This window comes from Lycium ferocissimum, unplaced genomic scaffold (genome assembly GCF_029784015.1).
Source record: "Lycium ferocissimum isolate CSIRO_LF1 unplaced genomic scaffold, AGI_CSIRO_Lferr_CH_V1 ctg8087, whole genome shotgun sequence".
Classification (NCBI taxonomy): domain Eukaryota; kingdom Viridiplantae; phylum Streptophyta; class Magnoliopsida; order Solanales; family Solanaceae; genus Lycium; species Lycium ferocissimum.
In genome coordinates this window covers 92-23,090 of record NW_026727085.1, presented here as the reverse complement: position 1 = coordinate 23,090, position 22,999 = coordinate 92, and the positions used below count along the sequence as shown (strand labels likewise).

At 34.6% G+C, this 22,999-nt stretch overlaps 1 protein-coding gene across 2 annotated transcripts; it reads right to left on the bottom strand.

Annotated features, from left to right (window-relative positions):
* Nucleotides 1-2,086: 2,086 nt before the first annotated feature.
* LOC132045819 (E3 ubiquitin-protein ligase At3g02290-like) lies at nt 2,087-8,311 on the bottom strand. Of its 2 annotated transcripts, none has more exons than XM_059436398.1 (5): nt 8,111-8,311; nt 6,877-7,029; nt 5,866-6,298; nt 5,487-5,596; nt 2,087-2,423 (listed from the first exon to the last, which is right to left on the bottom strand). In XM_059436398.1, exons 2-5 carry the CDS (start codon nt 6,991-6,993, stop codon nt 2,397-2,399), a joined length of 687 nt encoding a protein of 228 aa, XP_059292381.1. In that variant the 5' UTR covers nt 6,994-7,029; nt 8,111-8,311; the 3' UTR covers nt 2,087-2,396. The 2 variants fall into 2 exon arrangements, with proteins under 2 accessions (XP_059292381.1, XP_059292380.1); XM_059436397.1 differs by having other exon boundaries at nt 6,877-7,185; nt 8,111-8,310.
* Nucleotides 8,312-22,999: the final 14,688 nt, after the last annotated feature.

Here is a 22,999-nt window from a genome sequence, read left to right as displayed (position 1 = left end):
GAGCTTGAATCCAAGATATCTGATTAAAAATAAAGAAGTACTTTTAACACACTCCAACTTTGCTTGTCCACGTCACCCGATAATACCCTCAATAATACACAAAAAAATAGTTCAGGGGGGTCATAGGACCCCCGCAAAGTTGGAGTGTGTTATAGCAATTTCGGCCAAAGTTAGAGTGTGTTTTGAACCCCTTTCCCTAGTTTTTGCAAATAATTTTTGGTTATTTTTCTTAAAACACATGATTTATATCCTCAATTTCTAAAAATTAGCAAAACTATCCAACTTAACATATATATTTACCCGAATTTGCCATCCTTATGCTTTTCTTCCTCTATCCAAACCACATTCGTTAACTCTAATCCTTCTTATTATTTTATGCAATATATATAATTACATTCATTAACTTTAATGCTTATTATTTGTTCCAAGCTGATCAACTCCCAAAGAATGTCAATTGCCCTGTTTCATATTTGGCATTCAGATGTTGTTTCTCTGAAACGTAATTCAAAGCATCATATGTGGAGGTAGAGGTGATACACACACATTAAAAGCAGACCAATAATTGTTGCAAAGCAAGACAAGGGTAGGGAAACAAAAGGAAACCATACGTAGATATCAAGAAATCAGGTCACATATTGAATCCAAACAAGAAACAAATTGAAAAATATTCAATTAGGTGAAATATTCAAGATACAATGTAATTGGGTATTTACCTAGCTGATATTAATGGGGTTAAATTTATAAAACTAAAAATTTTTAGGGAAATATAGAAAGTGCAAGTAGTGAAACAAAGTTTTTGATGTTTTCCAGATTCCAAGTACAACTTTAAGTTGTATTTATAATTTTTATGGTCAAACGCTAATTTTTTTATTAAAAAAAAAGGTGAAAAAATGTTCAGAAAAAGAGTAAAAATTCTCATGACCAAAGTGAAAAAATTCTTCCTAGTTGGCTTCTGGCCAGAAGCTGTATTTATTCGAGTTAACGGACCACTCTTATCTTATTAAATCAGTAATTCGAGTTTGGAATTTGCATGTAGAGATATGTATGCAAAAATTTACAAACATATAAGAAAACATTATATCTGAACCCATAACGTACTTCAACAATACAATGAGTATAAAGAATCTTAAAAGTTGAACCATTAGATATAAATTCTAGAACTCATTAAGCATTTATGGGTTGACCAAGTTCTTAACTATCTTATCCTTAATATGTTTTATGATTCTGAAAATATCTTTCCTAAAATAAAATCTCTAACTTCCTCTTTACTCTGTACCTATCGTTCTCCCTTTTCTTTATAAGGATTCTTTTAAATTTATAACTTTTTGCATTTTAGTCATTTTAACAATTATCGGCACTTTAGCCAAACAAGTCATTTTATCAATTTCACCAGTTCTATCCATATTTTTTCTCCTTTTAAAACAATAATTCTCTACACAATATTGATTAACATGACTTATATACGTTTCTTTTCCGACCCCCCTCTTCCCCCTCTTTTTCAAAAGCATTTTAATGTGTTTTCCCTGTAATTTGTTCTACCCTATCTTTTATTTTAATTTTGTGAGTTCAACTTACTAGGAAGCAATTTTCTCGTTTTTTATTTACTTCCTAAATCCATAAATAATCTTTGATTTTCTATATAGGCAATCCAAGTTAATTAGATGAAAAAAGAAGAGAGAAAAAATACATCATCATAGTATAATATGAGCCAAAGGCCCAAAGTAAACGATACATTCTTAAAATCACTATCTTAACTAGTGACTAGGTTTTGAAGGATGAGAAGAATGTCTGATGAACTAACTGTAGATGCTTGTATTTTAACAACTATTTTTTTTTTTTTCCAATTGAATGCGCCCAACAACTCAACGCTAGGCCGCTAAAATACGTGGAAAAGGCCAATTTGAGCCCTTTATATAAGAATTTATTTGTTGGAGTATTATATATGGTACTACTAAATATACTACTTTTCTATTAGCCTTTGCACTTGTATACATGAATTTCTTGTATTTTAAGTATAAGGGTTCAATTGAAGCAAGGAAAAGAGAGGATTATTACTTCAAGTTATGGTGATGCACCATTTGACAGATAAATGTGCCAACATTCATATGGCAAATTTGAAAGTAAGACCAATATGCTATACAAGCCATTCATCAAATCAGAACAAGATTACATGAAGTGGTTTGAAACTGCTTTCTGTTGCATCAATGATCAATATGAACTCGAAAGTTCCAAACAAGAGTTACATTGAACAATAATTTCATTTTTACTGATATATGGTCACACATTTAGCTGGACGGATATTCACAATGACTTTACATTAGCTTTTCTGGTTTATTAGTTATTGCCCTTATCTCCTGCCGGTTTCATTCAAGACTGGAGCTTTTTGAGAGCAAAGATCATGGTGACTCATCGAATACCATCACCTACAAAGCAAAGAGGTCATTGAAATCGAAAAAAATACTATCCATCATATACTATAATGTACTATATGCATATGAACGTAAAGAAATTTACTCAACAACACTTTGAAAAATCAAAATCTACACTGAACAAGAACTGAGGTTCTTAGAGAGATTGAACAACTTTCTAAGCTCTCAAATATTCTGCTCCTCACCATAATCAACACCCCCCCAAAAAAATAATTTCTTAGATGTTTTCTGAAGTTGAAGCAAACAATAAACAGAAAGTAGAAGGGAAATTTTAGGCAGTCTTGGCAGGTTTAAGGTATTTAGCCGTTGGAAGTCACATTGATATATTTTGCTCTAAACTTTATAAGATCTCCAGGCATATCTTTTATGTTGCTTCATGTAATCATTGGTGGATGTTAGTAAACAAATTGTACTTTTCCGCCCATGCATATGATCTCCTTACAAGTACCTACAATGGCTTTCTTTGGCTTCTTCGTCCTTGTTGTTTGTTATCCATCAGGCTGAAGCCTGATATTATGCTACGGAATCAGAATCAACAAGGTTCAACAATCTTTGTTCTAAATACTGCCAGAGCCATATTTTAACATATTTAATAACATTAATACAGTTCAAAAATTCCAACCCACTGTAACTCTAAATCCCATCATAAAAGCTCCCCAAGAACACGGTCAACTGTGGTATCGGCGAAGCTGAACGGAGATTTCTGTATGAACGGAGAACAGGCTTGTGAGCCAAAGTACTCTACAAAAATGACCAGCCTAACCCCATAGGCATCAGTCGAGTTTGACTAGAATCCGGTAAATAGTTGGGCACAAACCATGCATAGACTAATTTTCCTAGCCAAGCATAAACCTGAATGGACCGGGCAATTAGGCCAGTGTCCACTCTTACCCAGAACCTAGACAGTGAGTGGAATAATCCAAAACCATTATTGAACAATTTTGAAAATCTTTTCGATGCCATTTTGGACATCTTTCTTTTATAACCAAGAAATACCGGAGCGGTGCATGGTTTGAAACACGGTGGATAATGGCTGACCTCTTATACATAGGACATCTTATATCTCTAACACCCTCCCGTACCTTGGTTCACACTGGATTGAAGATCAGACTTTCAGGTAAAAGAACAAACTTACCAAAGTTGACCCTGACGCCATGAAAGCGAATCTAACCATCTCTCTCCTAAACGTTGAGGCAATGTTGCAGTAGCCAACACCTTTATAAGCCCTTTAAGAAACTTTTGTACACTCGTACAAATCTCTAATACAAAACCAATTCTACGAAGTAACTATATTAGCCAATTGTACCAATATTTTCTAGAACACCTTCAGATTTGACGGTCTTCATCTTTTTATATTCTCATCTTTTATACTACTGTTTTTAACTGAAATGCTTAACCCCAAAAGTATTTATTACAGTTGTAACGTTATATTTTCTACAATAGATCTGATCAAACTAATTCTCCAAACCTATAGATACTTCGCCTCTCTAATCTTTTTTCCTTCTTGCTCATTCTAGTGGCATTGTTCTTCAATGATCTGGAAAAGCCTAATCAGTAAAGTAAAATCTACAACACATGATTTTCTGCCTTGATAAAATTCCATAATCATAGAACAGAACAAATGTGACAAATTCGAAATGCATAAGCAAATAAGGGTAACCAAATTTATGAAAAACTTAAAATAGCTACAAGCGCTGCGCTTCCTCCATTGCGTTTGACACCTATCAGAGTACTTAAGTTTGAGTGTTAGAAAAGTTGGATATTGTCTCGCACTGGATAAATATCATATAGTCCCTCTACTCCAATTTATATTACACTCTTCTCATATTTGGGATGTTACAAATTGTTTGACACCATTCCATTTATTTACAACTTTCACTAATTCAGACATTAAACTATTGAACTTTTAAACTTTAATGTGATGTTTTCTCTATCAAACTATCTTTTAATCATTACTTTAATATTTTCATGCACCATCACTGATATTTGGCACAAATATCATGTTTTGTGTCATTTTACATCCTACTCTTATGACTTTTATCGCTTAATTCATGATGCAATCGTCGTAGTTGAACTTATGTCGTCATATTTCATGTGTATAGGTACGAAGATGACAAACGATGGAAAACTGTGCTGAAAGTGAGTGATTTTGGAGCTTATGACGATTAGACGAGGTGACGAGTCGAAGACCACAAGCGATGAACAAAAAGAGAAAAAAACTGAACTGAAGGCCCGCTTTTCATCCGCATCGCGTGAAGAAAGCGGACAAAAACCAGCCCCAGCACTATCACGCGATCCTTCCGCATCGCGGAAGGAAAGCGGGAAGCTGCAGACCAGTGCGCGATCCTTCCGCGATGCGGAAGGAAAGCGGGGTTCTGCGCAGCTTTCCCGGTTCGACTAGGATTTGGTTTCCTTATTTTTTGTTTTTACCCTAGACTATATATAGACGTTTTATTTGCTGAGAACGGTGTGCTGGGATTATTTCAAAGACTTGTAAGCCACCGTTCTCTTTTCTCTCTCTAGGTTTATTTTATTTTTCATCTTTTTCAACCCTAGGTTATTCATGAATTCTTTTGTCTACTATTCATCACTAATATAATGTGCATTTCAAACTAATAATTTGAACTTTGCACCTTACCGTCATGCGTCATATAGGATAAGTATTTATTGTGTCCAATACCAATAAGTATGCGTGCCTCATATTCAACATATCCTTAAGTCCTCGATATATCCTTCTCTTAGTTTGCTCTCTCACATGGTAACCAAGTCCCTACGATCTTGTAAAAAACTCAAGTAGAATAATTCCGTTTAGTTACTTTCTTTCAATTATCAAAGGCAGAGCAACTTAAACTGATTATCGTACACATTACTGTAATTTTGTCAAATTTATGAATGCAACTTTGAGTGGTTTTCTGCAGCTTGTGAAAGCACAGTAGATCATTAACCACATCAGTTGATACTGCTCTAGAAAAATAAAGACATGAAAACACAAAGTCAAACAAGAATATTTATTAAGTATCCATATAATGTAAAGGAGTAAAAGGACATCACAATTACCTTGCCGCATACTGGACAGTTGTCACTTCTCTCCATCCACTCATATATGCAACCCAAGTGGAAATGGTGGGAGCATTTTGTCATTATTTTTGGGTTTTCTTCTGTATATTCTGAAAGACAGAGTATCATCAAGATCATGAAATTAATAGTCGAGATATTCCTGAAATTTGGTAAACATTGAACTAAAATATAAAATGGAAACCAAGTTGTTTTAGTACTTAGTAGACATATAAATCATAGGAGCAACTAGTGTACTATATTTCCTATTGCAGGCCAGAAAGAAAATGTTCTCACAGTTATTTTAGCAGATGGAGTGCATGCATCACCCGGTAATGAAGTGCAATAAGATGGATCATAAAACACCTAAAGCATGACCTACCTTCAAGACATGTCGGGCAGACATCTTCATCTTCTGAAGAATAACAAATTTGAGTAAATTCAGTAGTTGTTTTAGCTGTTGGGAGTTTCAATGATTTGGAATTGTATTCTTTTGATCCTTCTTCACACACAGACTTCTCCTTCCATTTATTACCCATACTCAGAGATTCGGAATCATCATCATCAATATCACTTCTTCGTAGTGGTTCAGTTTCCTCATGCGAGTGACTTGAGCCTTTCTCCCTTCTTGAGACTAGTCCATCTCGTTGCAAGCGGAAGTATCTGGGATCAGCATCGTAAGGAAGTGGTCTCGGAGGAGAGCGGTACATATCAGATAGTGAGTTATCAAGGGATGCTGTAGAACTCAAAGATGTTGTACCTCGAGGGGATGAAGTAATGGCATATTGTTCTCCTCTATGAAACAAAGATGTACACTGCACGAGAAAGATGGAGTGCTCTAAATTCTATGGCAATGAAGTCAGTCTTGATGTTGATTATTGTTCTAAGATAATGTGCTTACATATTTAAGTCCAAATAATAGCTACTGAAATGATTTTGCAGTATTTAATTCTTCATGTTCAATGTATGATCTTTTGATGAACAGTCACAGAGAAATCATAAAGTTGTCTCGTGTACAAGGCTTCCCGAAGTTATGTAATTTAACCATAATTGTTGGCTATCCTGTGCCTGAGTTTTTGCAAACAAGCCGCGACCAACTTTAGGTAACAATTCAGCGCAGTTCTGTTTCAGAAGAAGTCAAAGAAAATGACCCTAAGTCTGTCTACTCAAGGCACCTAAGCGAGAGTTTCTGATTGTAGACTGCCAAATATAAAAAATATTGCTAGAAACTGACTAGTTATGTGCTCAAATAGCAGAGCGATATGACAAGTTCAATTAGAACCACCCTTAAGTAGATTAAGAGACATACAGTTTGACTATTCAAAGAAAAGCTAAAAGTGAGATCAGCTATGATTTGGATGTACTGAACAATAGTGGGAAAAAACATGCATACCATGTGCAAGAAGTTTTGAACAAAAGATCGAAGGCATATGCAGTTCCTATATATTGAGCTGTTTGGATTGGCAAAATCTTCGCATTCATCTCGCAAGCAGCAACAAAGTGCACCCATGATGCTCTCTTCAATCAAATATCGTAACTCAAAAACCTTTCATTGGCAATCCTCCAAGTCTTGTTAGAATAGGAACTACGGAATTTGCAATTGGGCACCTTATCTCTTCAGGAAACCCTGAATGAGTTGATGCCCTTCCTGACCAAAGACCTTAAGAAAAAAATTGTAAAAAAAAAAATTGCTGCTTTTCACCTGTACAAGTAAAGAACAACTATGATATAAGAACTGATATGTATATATACATGGATGGTCTACCTCAAATGACACATAATTCTTGCAAAATTAAGGAGAAAGGATGAATTACAGAGGTCCCCAGTATATGAAATGAAAAAGCTTTCAGATTAAATCCGATATATGAGCGTGCAAAAATCAGATTAAATTTGATTAAAAAAAAAAAAAAAACTTCTTTGGGATAATCCATCTGCCTAGAACCCGACAAAATTGCAAAATTTTACTTTTAAAACACCAAACAGTATGCAGGAAATAAAATGGACACTATTATTTCCAGGGAATTACAGAAAAGAATTTTCTTAATTCCTATTTTAAAATCCACTTGTGTGAACTTAGCATCTCACACTGCTAACTACAGTAGATTGAGTCAATGTAAATCTAGTTAATTTATGATGAATCTCAAAATATTGACTACATTATCAAAAGGAGCAAACTTGATATAGAAAATTCACATAACCAACTCCAAAATAGTTTAGGATTGATATCCTAATTTGGAGCAAAGGATTCATTCACAGAACAGCACTCAAAACACAGTTAAACCCAATAAAGAAACAAGAATATGGTTATTGTCATCTTAATTTCTTTAATAAGAAGCAAAGGAATCCCCCATACCAACAGTTAAATTAAAACAAAACAAAAAATGATCAGCTAAAGAACATCACAGTGATCAAGAATTCAAGATTATTCACACAAAAAGATTCAAGAAATTGCATTTTTTAGCCCAAAAAAAAAAAAGAACTTTATAGTGAAAATCTATGCATCAACCGATTTAGATAATACCCATTTCAGGTCATTAGATTTACAACCGATTGAAGCTACCATCAGTGGAAGGATAATAAAAAAGAGTGTAAAATAAACTGAAAAATAAATAAATAAAGAAAAGTACCTTAAAATTGCGTAGATTACGGGAGATAATATTATAGAGAGAGAAAAATAAAAATTAGATGGATGGTTCTATTCTTTGGATTTGGAAGACATAAGCCTAGAATTTAGAGGTCAAAAGTTCTTTTGATTGTTTCTAGGTACACATTTAACAATGTTCTTGGTCTTTTCGCCAATTAAAGTTACCCCAAAATCCAATGCATAGTTAGTGCAAAAAAAAGTAAAATAATATAGTGGGTGAGATGTAAATAGTATAGTAGTAATGGGATACATAGTGTCACTGTAATAAAATACTCCATCCGTCCCAAAATAATTGTCATTTAAGAAAAAAATAGTTGCCCCAAAATAAAAGTTATTTTAGGAATTCGAGACAAAAGTTAGTATTTTTTTCCTACTATACCCTTAAATTGGAGAATTTAGTGTTCAATTCTCAAAAAACATTTAATAAATAGACGTAATTTAGTAAACTATAGTTACCTTTTATTTATTTATTTTTTTAATGGACGTGAACAGAACTAAAGCTACACTTATTTTGGAACGGAGAGAGTATTAATTATCTAATACTCGCTCCAGTTCATTTTACTTGTCATGTTTCTTTTTCAAGTCCCTTAAAAAACATTAACTAAATAAGTAATTTCTAATTTATTATTTTATCTCAATTTAATAATACTTTTTTTTACCACATTAATCTCTCTACATTTACTGAGTAAGAATCAAAATGAAAATTAATAATAACTACTTATATCTTTATTCTTTAAAAGGATAACTATTTCGGATCAGTTATTTTTAACAAGCAGGACAACTAAAATGATTGAGGGAGTAGTACACCAATCGAGACTATACTTAAAGACAAATAGAGTAATCCTGATTTAGTACCAGAGATTAAATATTTTAGAGCCCGTTTGAGGGATAAGTAGTATAAGTTGTTTTCACCAATTTCGAGAAAGTTTTGTGCTTAAAATAAGCTCAAAAAAATAATCGACATTTAATAGATCTAAAGTAATCCTGAAAAAAATTTAGTACCAACTTATTTTTTCCAAATTTTATAGTACAGATTTTTGCTCTAAATATCCAAACGCTCTTTATCTTATTGTGTTATGACTTTATTATATTGTTTAATCGACCACTAATTTTTTTAATAAAGAGAATAGAGTTGGCTTAAGAATGAGATTAAACTACTCGTAGCAGTACTTCGTTGTAGGTAGCAACGTTTTAACGTAAAGATGAGGTCATTATCATTAAACTTTTACTGCAATTGCCGACACTAATGCACTGGGTTTTGTTTGAATTATTCTTTGTTTTGTTGATAGGTGGGATATGTAGTGATTAATACTTAATTCAATGAACGATTTACTTGTCACAAACTTCCATTTTTTAGTCCCAAAAATCTATATCTATCTATCTATCTATATTAATATAAAGTTAGGCATAGATAAGGTGATGCGGCAGCTCTCTATTGCCACCATTGCTAAATATCTTTTATCTCCTTTTTTTGACATTTTTTGCATTATTCTTCTCATTGATTATATTCAAAAGCCTATGTAAAGGCAATAAATAATTATAATAAATAATTGAGAATAATGAAGAGTCATAGTATGGGCACCGTTACCTACAAAGTGAAGAACAAGCCTCTGAGGCAATAAAGAATTGCACTAATAAATGATAATGAAGAGTGATAGAGTCATTTTGAAACTGAAGAAGTTAATTCTTTTACTGGAATCTCCTCTATTCCTTCTATAGTTCTATTCCTCCGTTTTCTGCCACAAACAACCTTCTTAATCTACCTTTTCCTTTCTTCTTCCCATTTTCTTTTTAGGTAGATTTTGTGTCTTGCAATGTACTTGAATCCTTTTCCAGAAATGCTTAAAATTAGAAGTCAACTGTTGTTATTCTTTTTTGTTTTTGTTTCCCATTTCCATTAATTTAAGTTGGGAATGTTATATTGTTGATCTTTGTTTGAGGTCTTTCCTAATTTAATTATTGAAAATTGGAATATTACATGTGCTTAGAGTGTTGGTTTCTGGTGTTTCGTTCTTCCACTTTTTCTATGATTTTTTATATTTTATTAACTTTAGCTTTGTTGATTATTGCAGGTTACTCGGTTAGTGAATTTGCTGATTTGGATTATTTTTGTTTTAAAGATATTGTTAAAATTATTCCGCAAGTGAATTTTTAAGTCTATTATGAAAAACGATAGTTACATCGCTCATTACTTTTTGGGAGGACTTATTTGCTTCTTCTTTTCATGCTGACACACATAAAATTCTATCATCAGTGATTAAGCATTTACTGCTACTGATATGAAGATAATATTGCATGGACTGTTTTAGAGCAGATTAAGTTTAAGGAGAAGGAGAGGGAGAGTTGCGGCAAGATTCAAATTCTACACTTTTTTTTTTTAGTAAAGTTTACCCACTAAATACATAAGTGTATATATGTAAATACTTCTTCATTTACGTAGATATGTAAGACTTAGTTATATTTTTCGATTTACAATTGAATGGAGAAAATATGTGATCAAATAGTCTATAACATTCTTATATGCTGTGCTTGGAAATTTTTATTTTCCTATATGTGTTTTTTTTTTTTTTTTTTTGTAATATTGCTAATATTTGTTCTTTATATGTCCATGCAGGAATATATTAGAAAAAATGGGCGTGATTAAAGATTCTGAAGAAAGAACTTGAATCAGAATTGGAAAAACTAACTACGTCTCTTTCACTTTGGGAAATGGTAATTTTGTGTAATTTTCTATAAAATAGTTTAAATCTTATGACTGAATAGCCTATTTCCTGATGTTTTTGCCCTAATTGTTTGGAATTGACTATATTTCGTTTTCTTTAGATTTAACAATATTATAGAAACCATTAAAAAACTAAAAGTTATCTTAAATTTTTTCTTTCAATATATTAAAAAGTGATACTTTCACTATTTTCCTTTGGAATTTTAAGCATAGTATCTTCTCTAATTTTCCTCTATCTTATACCTTTTGGAAATAAAATAATTCTCCTATATATATATATATATATATATAAAACAAATGAATAAAGAATATAATAACAAGGATGAAAACAATGAAAAAGGACAAAACTTCCTTGTGTTTATGTTTTTTTTTTAAAAAAATTATTCTAAAATTAATATTAAGAAAACTATATGTTGTGTTGAATTTTTTTTCTCTCTTTTTCTAAATTGAACTGTTCAATATGATAAATATCATTTTTTTTTGGTTTAATATGATACATGATATCATCCAATTATGGCTAATGTCATATAAGACACATTATCTTGATTAATTATCTAAATTCATGTATTGGTAAAACATTTGCATTGTAATAAGAATTTTTATATTATTGAGAAAAAGTATATAGTGTATTTTGTGAAGGTGAAGATTTTATGCCTCCATATTTAAAACGCGGAAGAAATGAAGGTTGAAAATATTCTTTCAATTAATGAGAAGTTAAAATGACTCATATCATTCGGCATATGCTTCTATATATGTAAGTGGATACAATATCTCTCCATTTCCTGTCACATTCTCATCAAGTCTAGATTTTATTTTATTTTTACTGTCTTTTGCTTTTTATAAGTGCAAGAAATGGATGGAAGGCTATGATTTCACTCAAAGAGATGGGGATAAACTTGATCAAAGAATATATAAATATTAGTTTTTTTATAATAATTATAACAATAAATTCAGTCATAAATAATTTTCTTTTGACGATCGCACGAAGCGCGAGCTAATTCACTAGTATATATATAATCAACAAACATCAGAAAATAAAAGCCTTTTATTTTGTTTTTTAATGCATAAAATTTAGGGGTACAACCCTTAGTATCGGTGGGGATATATATATATATATATATATACACAGCAACACTTATCTAAACCCTACTATATATATATTATATATATATATATATATATATATATATATATATATATATATATATATATAAATTGAAAGTATAATACTACAAAACTTAAAATTTTAAACCATCAAATATAAACCATGAATCCACTTATATTTATGGCATTGGAAAATTTTAGTTATTTAACTGAAAGAATCTGTTACTAAAACAAGCTTATTTCTCATCTCATACTTTTAGAGTTTGTTAGTGAAATTCCATAAAAGAAAAAAAATGAACGATATACATATGAAAAGGAAAAGTTAGGTAGTTCATCCATGTCAATCATTCTCGTTCTTTTTTCTTTTCATCCATGTCAATCATTCTCGTGTTTTTTTCTTTCTTCTTTTAGTACCCCAGGAATCAAGTTGTGTTGAATTAAAACCTTTTTAAGCCCTCAATCTTATTCCAATTTGCTCTTTCACCTCAAACTTAATTCATCTTCAAAAAGTCATATTCGTATTACTTTTTTTCAGAAATCGTCATATCTACACTTTGCCAATTATTCATTGATAATGAAGGCTAGTAAGTAATTTGATGTTCTTTTTTATTCGCTAGATAGCTTAAAATTAAATCGAAAGGGTCTCCTTTTATTATTTTATTTTCTCTCTCTCTTTTATCAGATTAATTTAAAAAGAATATTAATGAAAGAAATAACAATCAGATCTAGCAAAAAATAAAAGGATCGCCGGTACTTCACATCTGTCCAGTGTTTTGGAGGGTGCATGACAACAACTAGGATGGGAATAGGATTGTAGTATTAGTGGTGGTAAACAATGGAGGAAAAATGTATAGATGTACTAAGCATCCATTGCACATACGTAATGGTAGGTGCATTGGTTCTGGAGCGATAGTTTAAGTTGTTGCGTGCAAGGGATATGGGTTCGATCCTCAATCAGAGCATTTTCATTTTTTTTAATGAAATGCTGGCTTTAAAGCATTTTTTGTTTAGGTCTGCTGGTTCTTATTTCTTAGTAATAATAATAAATAAGTCTTGTTTACTGCTGGCTTCCCTTTCTCAATTAGAACATTACCTTACTTTTTTAGATTCCTCCCCTCTATAGTCTACTTCAAATAACCATTTTAAAAACATTTAGCGATATTTAAATATTTTGAATGTTTATAGATTAAAAAAACTGTCATTTACAAACATAAAACAATTAAAAGAAAGAGTAATGAACTAAATTAAATTAATAAAAAAGATTTAATGAAGAGGGTTTATAAGGCAAACCGGGCAATAAACAATGTCAACATAGACCAAATCAAATTAAACTAAATAGAATAAGATCATCTCAACAAATATCCTTTGCATGTCTTACTAAGAATTATTAAAGAGACAAATTCACTATGTATGACGTGTAAAGTTTTTTAAGTAAAATTACTAATGCTAGTGCTAACAGAGTAAATAATTTGACTTAGGCCCGTGTTCTGCACATCATCAAGCTGCAGAAGCGCCTTACAAGCATAACAAAATTATAAAATTGAAGAGAAAATGCTACTGAAGAAGCTTAAACAATGGACCTCCGCGAGGTTTTAAACCGGCTTAACCACTTGGTCACAGTATTGTGTAGCTTCAAGTGAATTTTACTTTCGTAGATAATTGGTGCTTCACTTTTTTAAATGACACTCGCCTTTGTATAGGATACAATTTTTTGACGAAACGGATTCAGTTGAACACCTATTTTTAAGTGGGTTCGTCATAAGTCTAAACGTTTAGCCTTCTCTTCACTGTCCTAACGTGAACACAATCGTGTTTTCATTCTTGCCGATTTGCCTTTTTGACGACCACCATTTGTTACTAAAGGCAAGCACCCAGGACCTTAAAATCCTGGATCCGCCACTGAAAACACTAATGTTGAAGGAAAAAGAAGAACTAAAAAGCTATGATTTTTTTTTATTTTTTATAATTAGTTATACTTATATTGCTATTTAGTAAATATTGTCTTTCGTTCATAATTCATCTTTTTCTTTTTTTTGCCAAATCCATCGGCAGACATCTGTGGTCGTCCGCTTCTTTCACTTGAGCACCTAAAGTGGACCTTGTTCCATTTAGACACTTCAGGTGGACAACCCATGTTCCATTTAGGCACTTTTCGCTGACATGGCAATTTGGGTGAGTTCCACGTTAAATAGGCGCGTGAAAATGCTATTTTGAAGTTGGGAACATATTTTTCTTAGTTTTTAACTATTTTCTTTTTGGTTCTTTTCTTTATTTAGTAATAGGGGTCCCACACACCCTCTTCCCCAAACTTCTCCTTCTCCAAATTTCTTAAAAATATGGAATTAAAAGTTGGTGGACCTTATTAAATCGTTAAGAAATAAGGAGCAATTATAAAAATGAAGTTGAGCCATAGTTGCTGACCTTATTAAATATGGAATTATAAAAAGGTTGGTGGACCTTTTGAATTACTACTAATGCTTTCTCTTGTTTACCATAGTTCCGAACTTAAATTTGAGTTCTTGAAAAGAGGAAGTTGAGATGGAGTTTAAGTTTTGAAAAACCCATATCCTTTCTTTAACTTTTTTTTTTTGCTGATGCATAATTTGTTTATTGATTTAACTTGCCACGTTAAAAAATGATAGGAGTAGAAGGTTGGATATTGGTGGTGGTGTTGTGGTGGCAATGTGGTGGTGGATGGGGGATGGAGGAAGTGTTGAGAAGGAGAGATAAACAAGAGAAGTGGGAAAAAAATTGCAATAATGCGGATGGATCCGGAAGACGCGGGGGGGGGGGGGGGGGATCTCGGTTAAGACGGAGGAGGGGATCGGGAAAAAGACGCGGAAAGGGGAGGGGGGTTGTGGCCAATTAAAATGAGTTGGCACTGTCACGACCCAACCCCGTAGGCCGTGACTAGTGCCCGAGCTGGGCACCCAAACGCATTCATCGAACCGAATCACATACAGATAGCTTACAGATAGCTTATGCGCATACAAATATCAGACGCTGTCTCAATTATCACAAACTGTCTCAAACACATTTCAAACCCAAACATATATATATCGTGTTTGGAAGGCTATCAAATGGCGCAACGGCCCAAAAACATATACAAATGCAAGCCGACAAGGTCGCCACCCGCGAACGGGATCGCCCGAACATATAACATACAAACACACCCGTACGTAACGGGCATAACCCACATACACGTCTACGTACCTCTAAACGTACCCACGTAATCATATGACGGACGGCCCCGCCGTACCCCCGAACAAACACGTACATATGCAACGAACGAATATACACCAAAATGTGGGCTCCGAATAAGGAGCACTCCAAACAGTTGAAAAGGGTGTCCTAGACCGGCGGATCACCAAACCGTGCGTCGTACTGCGGCATGAAACGCACCCTCGAAGAAGGGGGTCGTGCACAAAATATGTACGAGTATGCAAAGCGAAGATATAGTAACAAATCCGAGTCATAATCGAAACAAGTACGGAAAGTAAGCAAGCATTTCAAAATATCAAAATGTTTACTTTCAAAATACAAATCATGCATAGGCTCGAAAATATGGTCGCTCGCCCGTCGACGGCGCCATAACACAAGATAACACCGAAGGTTTCAAATCTCCGTATCCCCGTCACACATCATAACACAAAGATAACGCTCATACACGCATCACACCAAATATAAGCGAACCCGCCGAGCGAGGGGTCGGCGAACCATAAACATAGCATAACACCTAGTATAACAAAGTGCGCACGACAACGAGAATCGGCCCGGACTCGAAAAGATGCAAATGTAATGCACGAATGTAGCGAGTAACCACATGCATAAAATCATTATCATAGACTCAAATGATAAGTAAAATGACCATACTTGGAAATCGGAATAGTAGTCAAACCAAATTCTTTCAAAAAGTCATCAAGATTACAAAAAGAAGAGTCGCGCCCACGGACGGTGTTGACCCGAGCCGGCCCGCCTATGGAAAACATACTCATCATACGCCATACAATCTCCTACGAACGTATCGAGTTAATCCGAGCCTTTCGTGAAAAGATACTGGCGTTCGTAGGTTACGAACTCTTTAAAACCAAACTTTTTACGCAACATTTGAGAATCAAATATTCCCAAGACATAAGGGCCAATATTTCATCATATCAAGTTGTACGAATTCCAAGAAACAAATAAGAGTCATACACATGCTCGGATTGCGAGAATAGAATTTCCTCGAGGCTCGTGTCATAGCCTATTTGTAACTAAGGCATGCCAAAAGAAGAAAGGGTTGAGCTTTACATACCTCGTCCGCTCTCAAAGCTAGTCCAAACTCAAGCTAATGCCAACCTACGCCTCGGGCTCCCCAAGGTCTACAAATACGTCATAATATGCCAAACATTAGCCATAGGCATTTAGGCATTTAATTTCAAACTAACACTTAATTCTACATAAATTTGGGCAGCACTTCCCCTATAAATAGACCAACCCCGAGAATTTAACTCTCGCCAAATCAACAACAACAACATCAACAACCAACCTAGCAACATCAATAATCAATCCGAAAGGCAATATAACATTAATAACCCTCTTTTACATCATTCAACAACATTCATAATATTCAATTCGACGGCTTACCTTCAAGCCAACATCAACGCTTATACATTCAAATACTAACCCGAACCCATACCAACAATATTCAAGGACATTTCAAACAATTCATACAACATTTCCAACAATCCAACAATTGCTCCAATTTACCCAAAACAAAATTTCAAACCCGAGAACAACATCCATAACACATTTCTAACTTCCGAATCATGATTTGCACCAACAATTCACCCTCTAACAATGTCATTCTCATAAATATACAAATTACATCGAATGCACAATAATTCTCCAAATCAGCCCATACAATTACAACATCAATCTTGAGTCATTAAACTCTCATTTCCAACATAGAATTCACAATGACAACATTTAAAATTCCAAATAGAATTAATTCATTCATTGTCATATAATATGCCCCATTTTCGGCCAACATTACACATACACATATTGATGATTCTCATCCATTTCTTCACTCTACAACAATCAAAATATGCTAACTAGACTTTAATTCATTACTTCAACACAACACAACACACACACCTACACGGCCATACACTACACACACGACCTAACTCCAACATGCCATATTTCATGAATTTCCTTCATTTTAACATACTACAACATGCACACATCATTCATAACACATAAAACATGATTAAATCTTACCGTTCTTCCTTCAACTTCACAACTAGCTAGGGTTAGCTAGGATGAAAACTAGCGGTTTGATCGCTCCAACAACACTTCCACGTTACTTAGGACCTCCAATTAGTGGATTTGCACCAAGGAAATATTTTTGGGATGGCTAAAATTGGACTTGATTTTTCTTGGGTTTGGCCGAGAGCCTCCTTTTGTTCATCCAAGGTTGTTTTTTTTTTTTTCTAAGTGTTGAATGAAGATGAATGACTTAGAAGTCATCTTTTATGCTAGTATAAGACTTATACATGTGTCCCATGGCCCACACATGTGTTGGACCAATTAAAATTGGCCACAATACGCGTGGGAGCCACCTCCCATTCACACGGCCAAAGGGCCAAAAATTGCATGATTTGCAACTTCCAATTATATCACTTTTGGTCCCAAATTTTTCTAAATGTTCCATGGCAACAAATTCATGAACAAATTATATCTCAAAACAAAATCAAAGGTCAAAAGTCCCGACTTTGCATCCCGAATGGTTTTGTCCCTAACTTACCATAGTTAAACCTAGATTGTCCCAATGTACAAAATACTGGGATATAATGTACAACTTAATTGACTTGGCAAAATTTAAATGAGCTGGTACAATGTAATTGGTCAATTAATCCACGTGGGAGACGACTGATACACACGCGCTTGGGATTTAAAAAATCTGGTGTAAAAATTGTCTAACTGGAACATGGGTTGTCCACCCGGTGTCTAAATGGAACAAGGTCCACTTTTAGGTGTTCAAGTGAAAAGAAGTGGACAAATGGCACGATGTCTCTTACGATGGGTTTGGCCTTTTTTTTTTTTTTTTTTTAATAATTAGTTATACTTATATTGCTATTTAGTAAATATTGTCTTTCGTTCATAATTCATCAATGAAATAAATCGTAACACTACGATTTTGTAAAGTTGTAGCTCTTTTTACGGCAGACTAAATAATATAGGCATTTATCTACAAATTTTATTCAAGAGGACAAACAGATAACTTGCTACAATATTAGAATGAGAAAATTGGAGGGTTACATTTCTAAAGATAACATCAATAACTGTCATTTTACTTCACAAAACATATGAAGTTAATCACTTAAGGATGCAATTTAAGTTTATGACATATCATAAGGTAAGTTATAGAAAAACTTGGGAGGATTGCTTAGCTATGATGCATTGTGAAGGCACTTATCAAAATAATAAAACAATATATGAGGCTCTAAAGCCATTTGACTTTTAAGAAACACAGTAATCTATGATACAAATATTTGAAGTGGGTGGGCAATAGAAGCTTCGTCCACTGATGATGGTCGAGTTAAATTGCTCCAGTTTATTTAAAATAAACTTCACCGGAAGGCCTAATGACACACTTTTTTGATAAATATGTGCACAAAACAAACTCCTCTGAAGGAATTTCTTGACAAATATAAAATAGTTTTGCAATGAAAGCATAAGTAAGAAACACTTGCAAATATGGAGTCGAGAAACTTAAATTTGCAGTTTCAAGAGTGTGCACGAAGTTATGTATTCTTGTTCCAGTGCCACACACTTACATGTTGAAGGGGAAAATGTAACATTTTTTGTTAAGGAGAGTGTTCTAGGAGAGGGAAATAGGAGATATATTGGATTATGATGTGTTTGTACAACCAAGCAGCAGTTGAAGACTTCCATGAATTTTATATGTGTAACATTTGAAAAACCCGAATTGCCAACGGATTTTACCAACAACCCAAATTCGTTAGCAAATTAGCAACAAATTACTAACAAATTAGTAACCAAATTGATTTTTAGAATTTAGCAAGGGATTTCTAACGGATTACCAACCAAAATTTTACTAACTAAATACTTTAGTTGGTAAATATGGCGGGAAAAAATGGCGCTAATTTAGCAACTTCCTACAAACGGTTTACTAACCGAAAAATTACCAACAAACATCTTTCGTTGGTAATATTACCAACGGAGTATATATCGGTTGGTAAATATGATAGTAAAAAAATACAAAAGATAGTTTATTAACAGATTACCAACAAATTACCAACCAACCATTTACCAACGACGGAATTTTTTTGCTAATTTTACCAACCAATTAAAAATACGTTGGTAAATTACCAACGGATTGTTATTTGTTGGTAAAGTTGCTAACTAATACTCAATTGGTTAGAAATTCTTACCAATAGATTAAGATTGTGGTTTGTAAATTACTAACATAATAGAATTAGTTGGTAATATACCAACTAAAACAAATCCATTGGCAAAGTTACTAATCGATACATCTTTAGTTGGTAGTATTACATACAAATGCTAAATTTGTTAGTAATTGCTACCAATCGAGATCAAATGCATTAGTAAATTGCTGAATCGATATTGAAACAGTTGGTAAATTTACCAAATGGGAGGTTAAATTGGTTGGTAAATCACCAATTGGTGCTGAAACGGTTGGTAAATATAAGGATGGTGCTAAATCAATTGATATTTTTCGACGAATTTAACATTAAATAATAAATTTAGTGATGGATTCTACATCAATTGATTTTGTTTTATGAATCTAGCATTTAGTCGTAAATTTATCTTTTTTATATATTTAACGGCAAAAGGGTCAAAGATACCCCCGAACTATTCGAAATAGGTCACCTATACCCTCCGTTAGTTTATTGTGTCAAAGGGCCCTTGCCGTCAATGGAAGGGACCTCAAATACCTCCACTTAATGGTCGGCCATTTAAGTCGTTTACAAGCAATGCCACGTGGAAAAAATTATCCACGTGGACGGCCATGTCAGCCTCTCTCCCTCTTATTTTATTTTTTTCACCAGCTCGCCCTCCTCCTCACCCCCTCCCCCTGCCCCACCAAAAAAAAAAAACAAAAAAAAACTTCTTTTCAAGATTTTTTTTTTTGGGTGGAGGGTGGGTGGTGCAAAAAATAAAAAACAAAAACTTTTTTTTAAAACAAAATTAATTTTTTTTGGGTGGTTGGTGGAGTAAGAAACCAAAAAAAAAAAAAATCAAAATTTCTTTTCAAAAAATTTTTTTTTTGGGGGGGGGGGGGAGGGGGTTTGATGTTGCAAAAAACCAAAAACAAAAACTTTTTTTTTAAAACCAAATATTTTTTTTGAGGGTGGAGGTGGTGGGGTGTTGGGTCACGGGGGAGGGGGAGGAGGAGTGGCGGGGGGTGGCGAAAAAATAAAAAATTGGGAGGGGGGAGGTGGGAGAGGGGTGAGGGGTGGGAGGAGGAGGGTGGGCTAGTGAAAAAAACCAAAAAAAAAACAAATTCAAAACTTTTGTTTATTTTTTTTTTGGTGGGGGGGGGGAGGGGGGGTGAGGGGTGGGAAGAGGAGGGGGGTGAAAAAATAAAAAATTTCAAAACTTTTGTTAATTTTTTTTTTTTTGGGCCGAGGGAGGGGTGGGTGTGAGGGGTGGGAGGAGGAGGGGGGCTGGCAAAAAATAAAATAAGAGGGAGAGAGGCTGACGTGGCCATCCACGTGGATAATTTTTTCCACGTGGCGCCACATCGCCGGCACTGCTATGAAGAGAGGGTATTTGAGGTCCCTTCCATTGATGACAAGGGCCCTTTTGACATGAAAAATTAACGGGGGGTATAGGTGACCTATTTCTAATAGTTCAGAGGTATTTTGACCCTTTACCATATATTTAATTGTTTAATATTACGTTCACGGAATATATTACTAGTTTTGTCAGCTCGAATGATTACCATGATTCTTTCTTAAGTGTTTTTTGACATAAAAAAAATAATACTTACAGTAGAAAGACTACTAGAATTATTTGTTTTATTGCTCCAATTATGCCAATATTGGCACTAATAGTATGTAAATATCGAAACTCGTTGTTCAAACAACTATTCAGATCCAGAGTTCCTATAGTTTCTAGTAAGGCTTGTTTGGAAGCTCGTTCTCGGACTTGATTAAATGTCCTTTGTTGTTCAAACTGAATCATTTCGTTTTTGTGGTTTTCTAATTGTTTCAAAGTCTTACAAACTGAATTAATCAAATTCATTTTTGTTCAATCTATCTCATAATAGCCATTCACTAGCTCAAGACTGCTAAACTTTTGTATCTCCTTTTTGTAAGCGAGAACGAGTTTCTTATAACTTAACATCTTTGGCTAGATGCGTCTCATCCGCAATTGCATAGTTGTAGAGAAGAATAAATTGGTGCCTCCACTTGCATTCCACGAGTACAGAGAGGCTATTTGGAGCATCCCCTCCTTAAGCTGGCGGATTTGGCAAAAGATTCCCCCTTGCAGTTTGTGGCTTCTCTGAATGATCACTTTATTCATTTACCCTGAAGATTTTGCATATGTATTTTTCACAAACTTCTTTCCCCCGTAAAGAATTTCACATGGAGATGCTCGGAGGCTAAAGAAAACCGCAGCATACATTGGGGTGATCAAGGACATGGCGAGGGAGCCAAGACCAGGTAAGGACAAGAGAGAGACTCTGAGCACTTCCTGGGCCAGGATGGGGTTGCATCAAGGATCGGCCTTAGTCCATTTTTATTTCCGTTTTCGCGATGGATGAATTGACGCGGCATATTCAAGGCGAGGTGCCATGGTGCATGCTTTTCGCGAACGACATAGTTTCGATCGACGAGACTCGTAGCGGAAATAACGCTAAGCTCGGGGTCGGCTGGCGTCAAACCTTGAGCTCAAAGGATCGATTCTAGTAGACAAGACAGCAGTACTTGGAGTGCAAGTTCGCTGAAGCACCCCCAAGAGAGTCGGCGTGGAAGGGCAGGCTCGGTACCCAAAGTCATTCGTAAGACAAAGAGTTTCAAGTATCTTCGGGTCTATTATACAAGACAAATCAGGGAGATCGACGATGATGTCACACATCGTATTAGTAGGGTGGATGAAACGAGGCTCGCTTCCGTGAGTGCTACGTGATAAGAAAGTTGCCACCACAACTTAAGCGGCAAGTTCTACAAAGCGGTGGTTAGACCGACCATGTTGTATGTGCATGAGGTTGATCAGCTAAGATCTCTCACGTTCAAAAGATGAAAGTTTCCGAGACGAGAATGTTGATATGGATGTGCTGGCACACCAAGAGGACAAAGATTAGGACCGAGGCTATCCTACAAGGAGTGGCCTCTAAAGGGGAAGACAAGATGCTTTAAACGAGACCGAGTATTTGCCTGACACGGAAAGAGAGAGATACGTATGCTCCCGCGTGAGGTGTGAGAAAGTTGGCCATGGATGGTTTCGTACAGGCAGGGTAGCCGTTACTATCGGGGAGAGGCGATTAGACAGATATAGCGAAGCATGTACTACCGAGGGACATGACCTTAGACAGTGGGTACAGACTCGTATCAGTAGAAGGCTAGTAGATAGTAACGTTTATCCTTTCATATTAGTAGTTACATTTGTGCTTTCGTTTCGCTACTATTTGTTATCCCGTACTTTCGATTATCTTATTTTTATCCGTGATAGCTAATGCCTCCTTACAACCGTTTATCATGGCTTAGTCGCTTTAGTTATTTCCGTATTTCCATATCGCTGAATCTCTTTGGCCTTATTCGACCTCTTGTTATGCTTTTATGCTTTTATGCTTTCTCGTCGAGCCGAGGGTCTTTCTTCTTGAATGTACTGCCCCACTGGGTAGAGCTTCAAGTTCTGCTGCATACTTACCCTTCCTGCATTCTCACGTCATGGGATTTCACTGGTTGTTGCTTGCTCGTGTTGTTCTTTCCCCCGAAAAATAAAGGGCGCGTAAAGGGCCAAAAAAGGGGGCATCAAAAAAGAGGATAGAAAAAATTTCATATTATT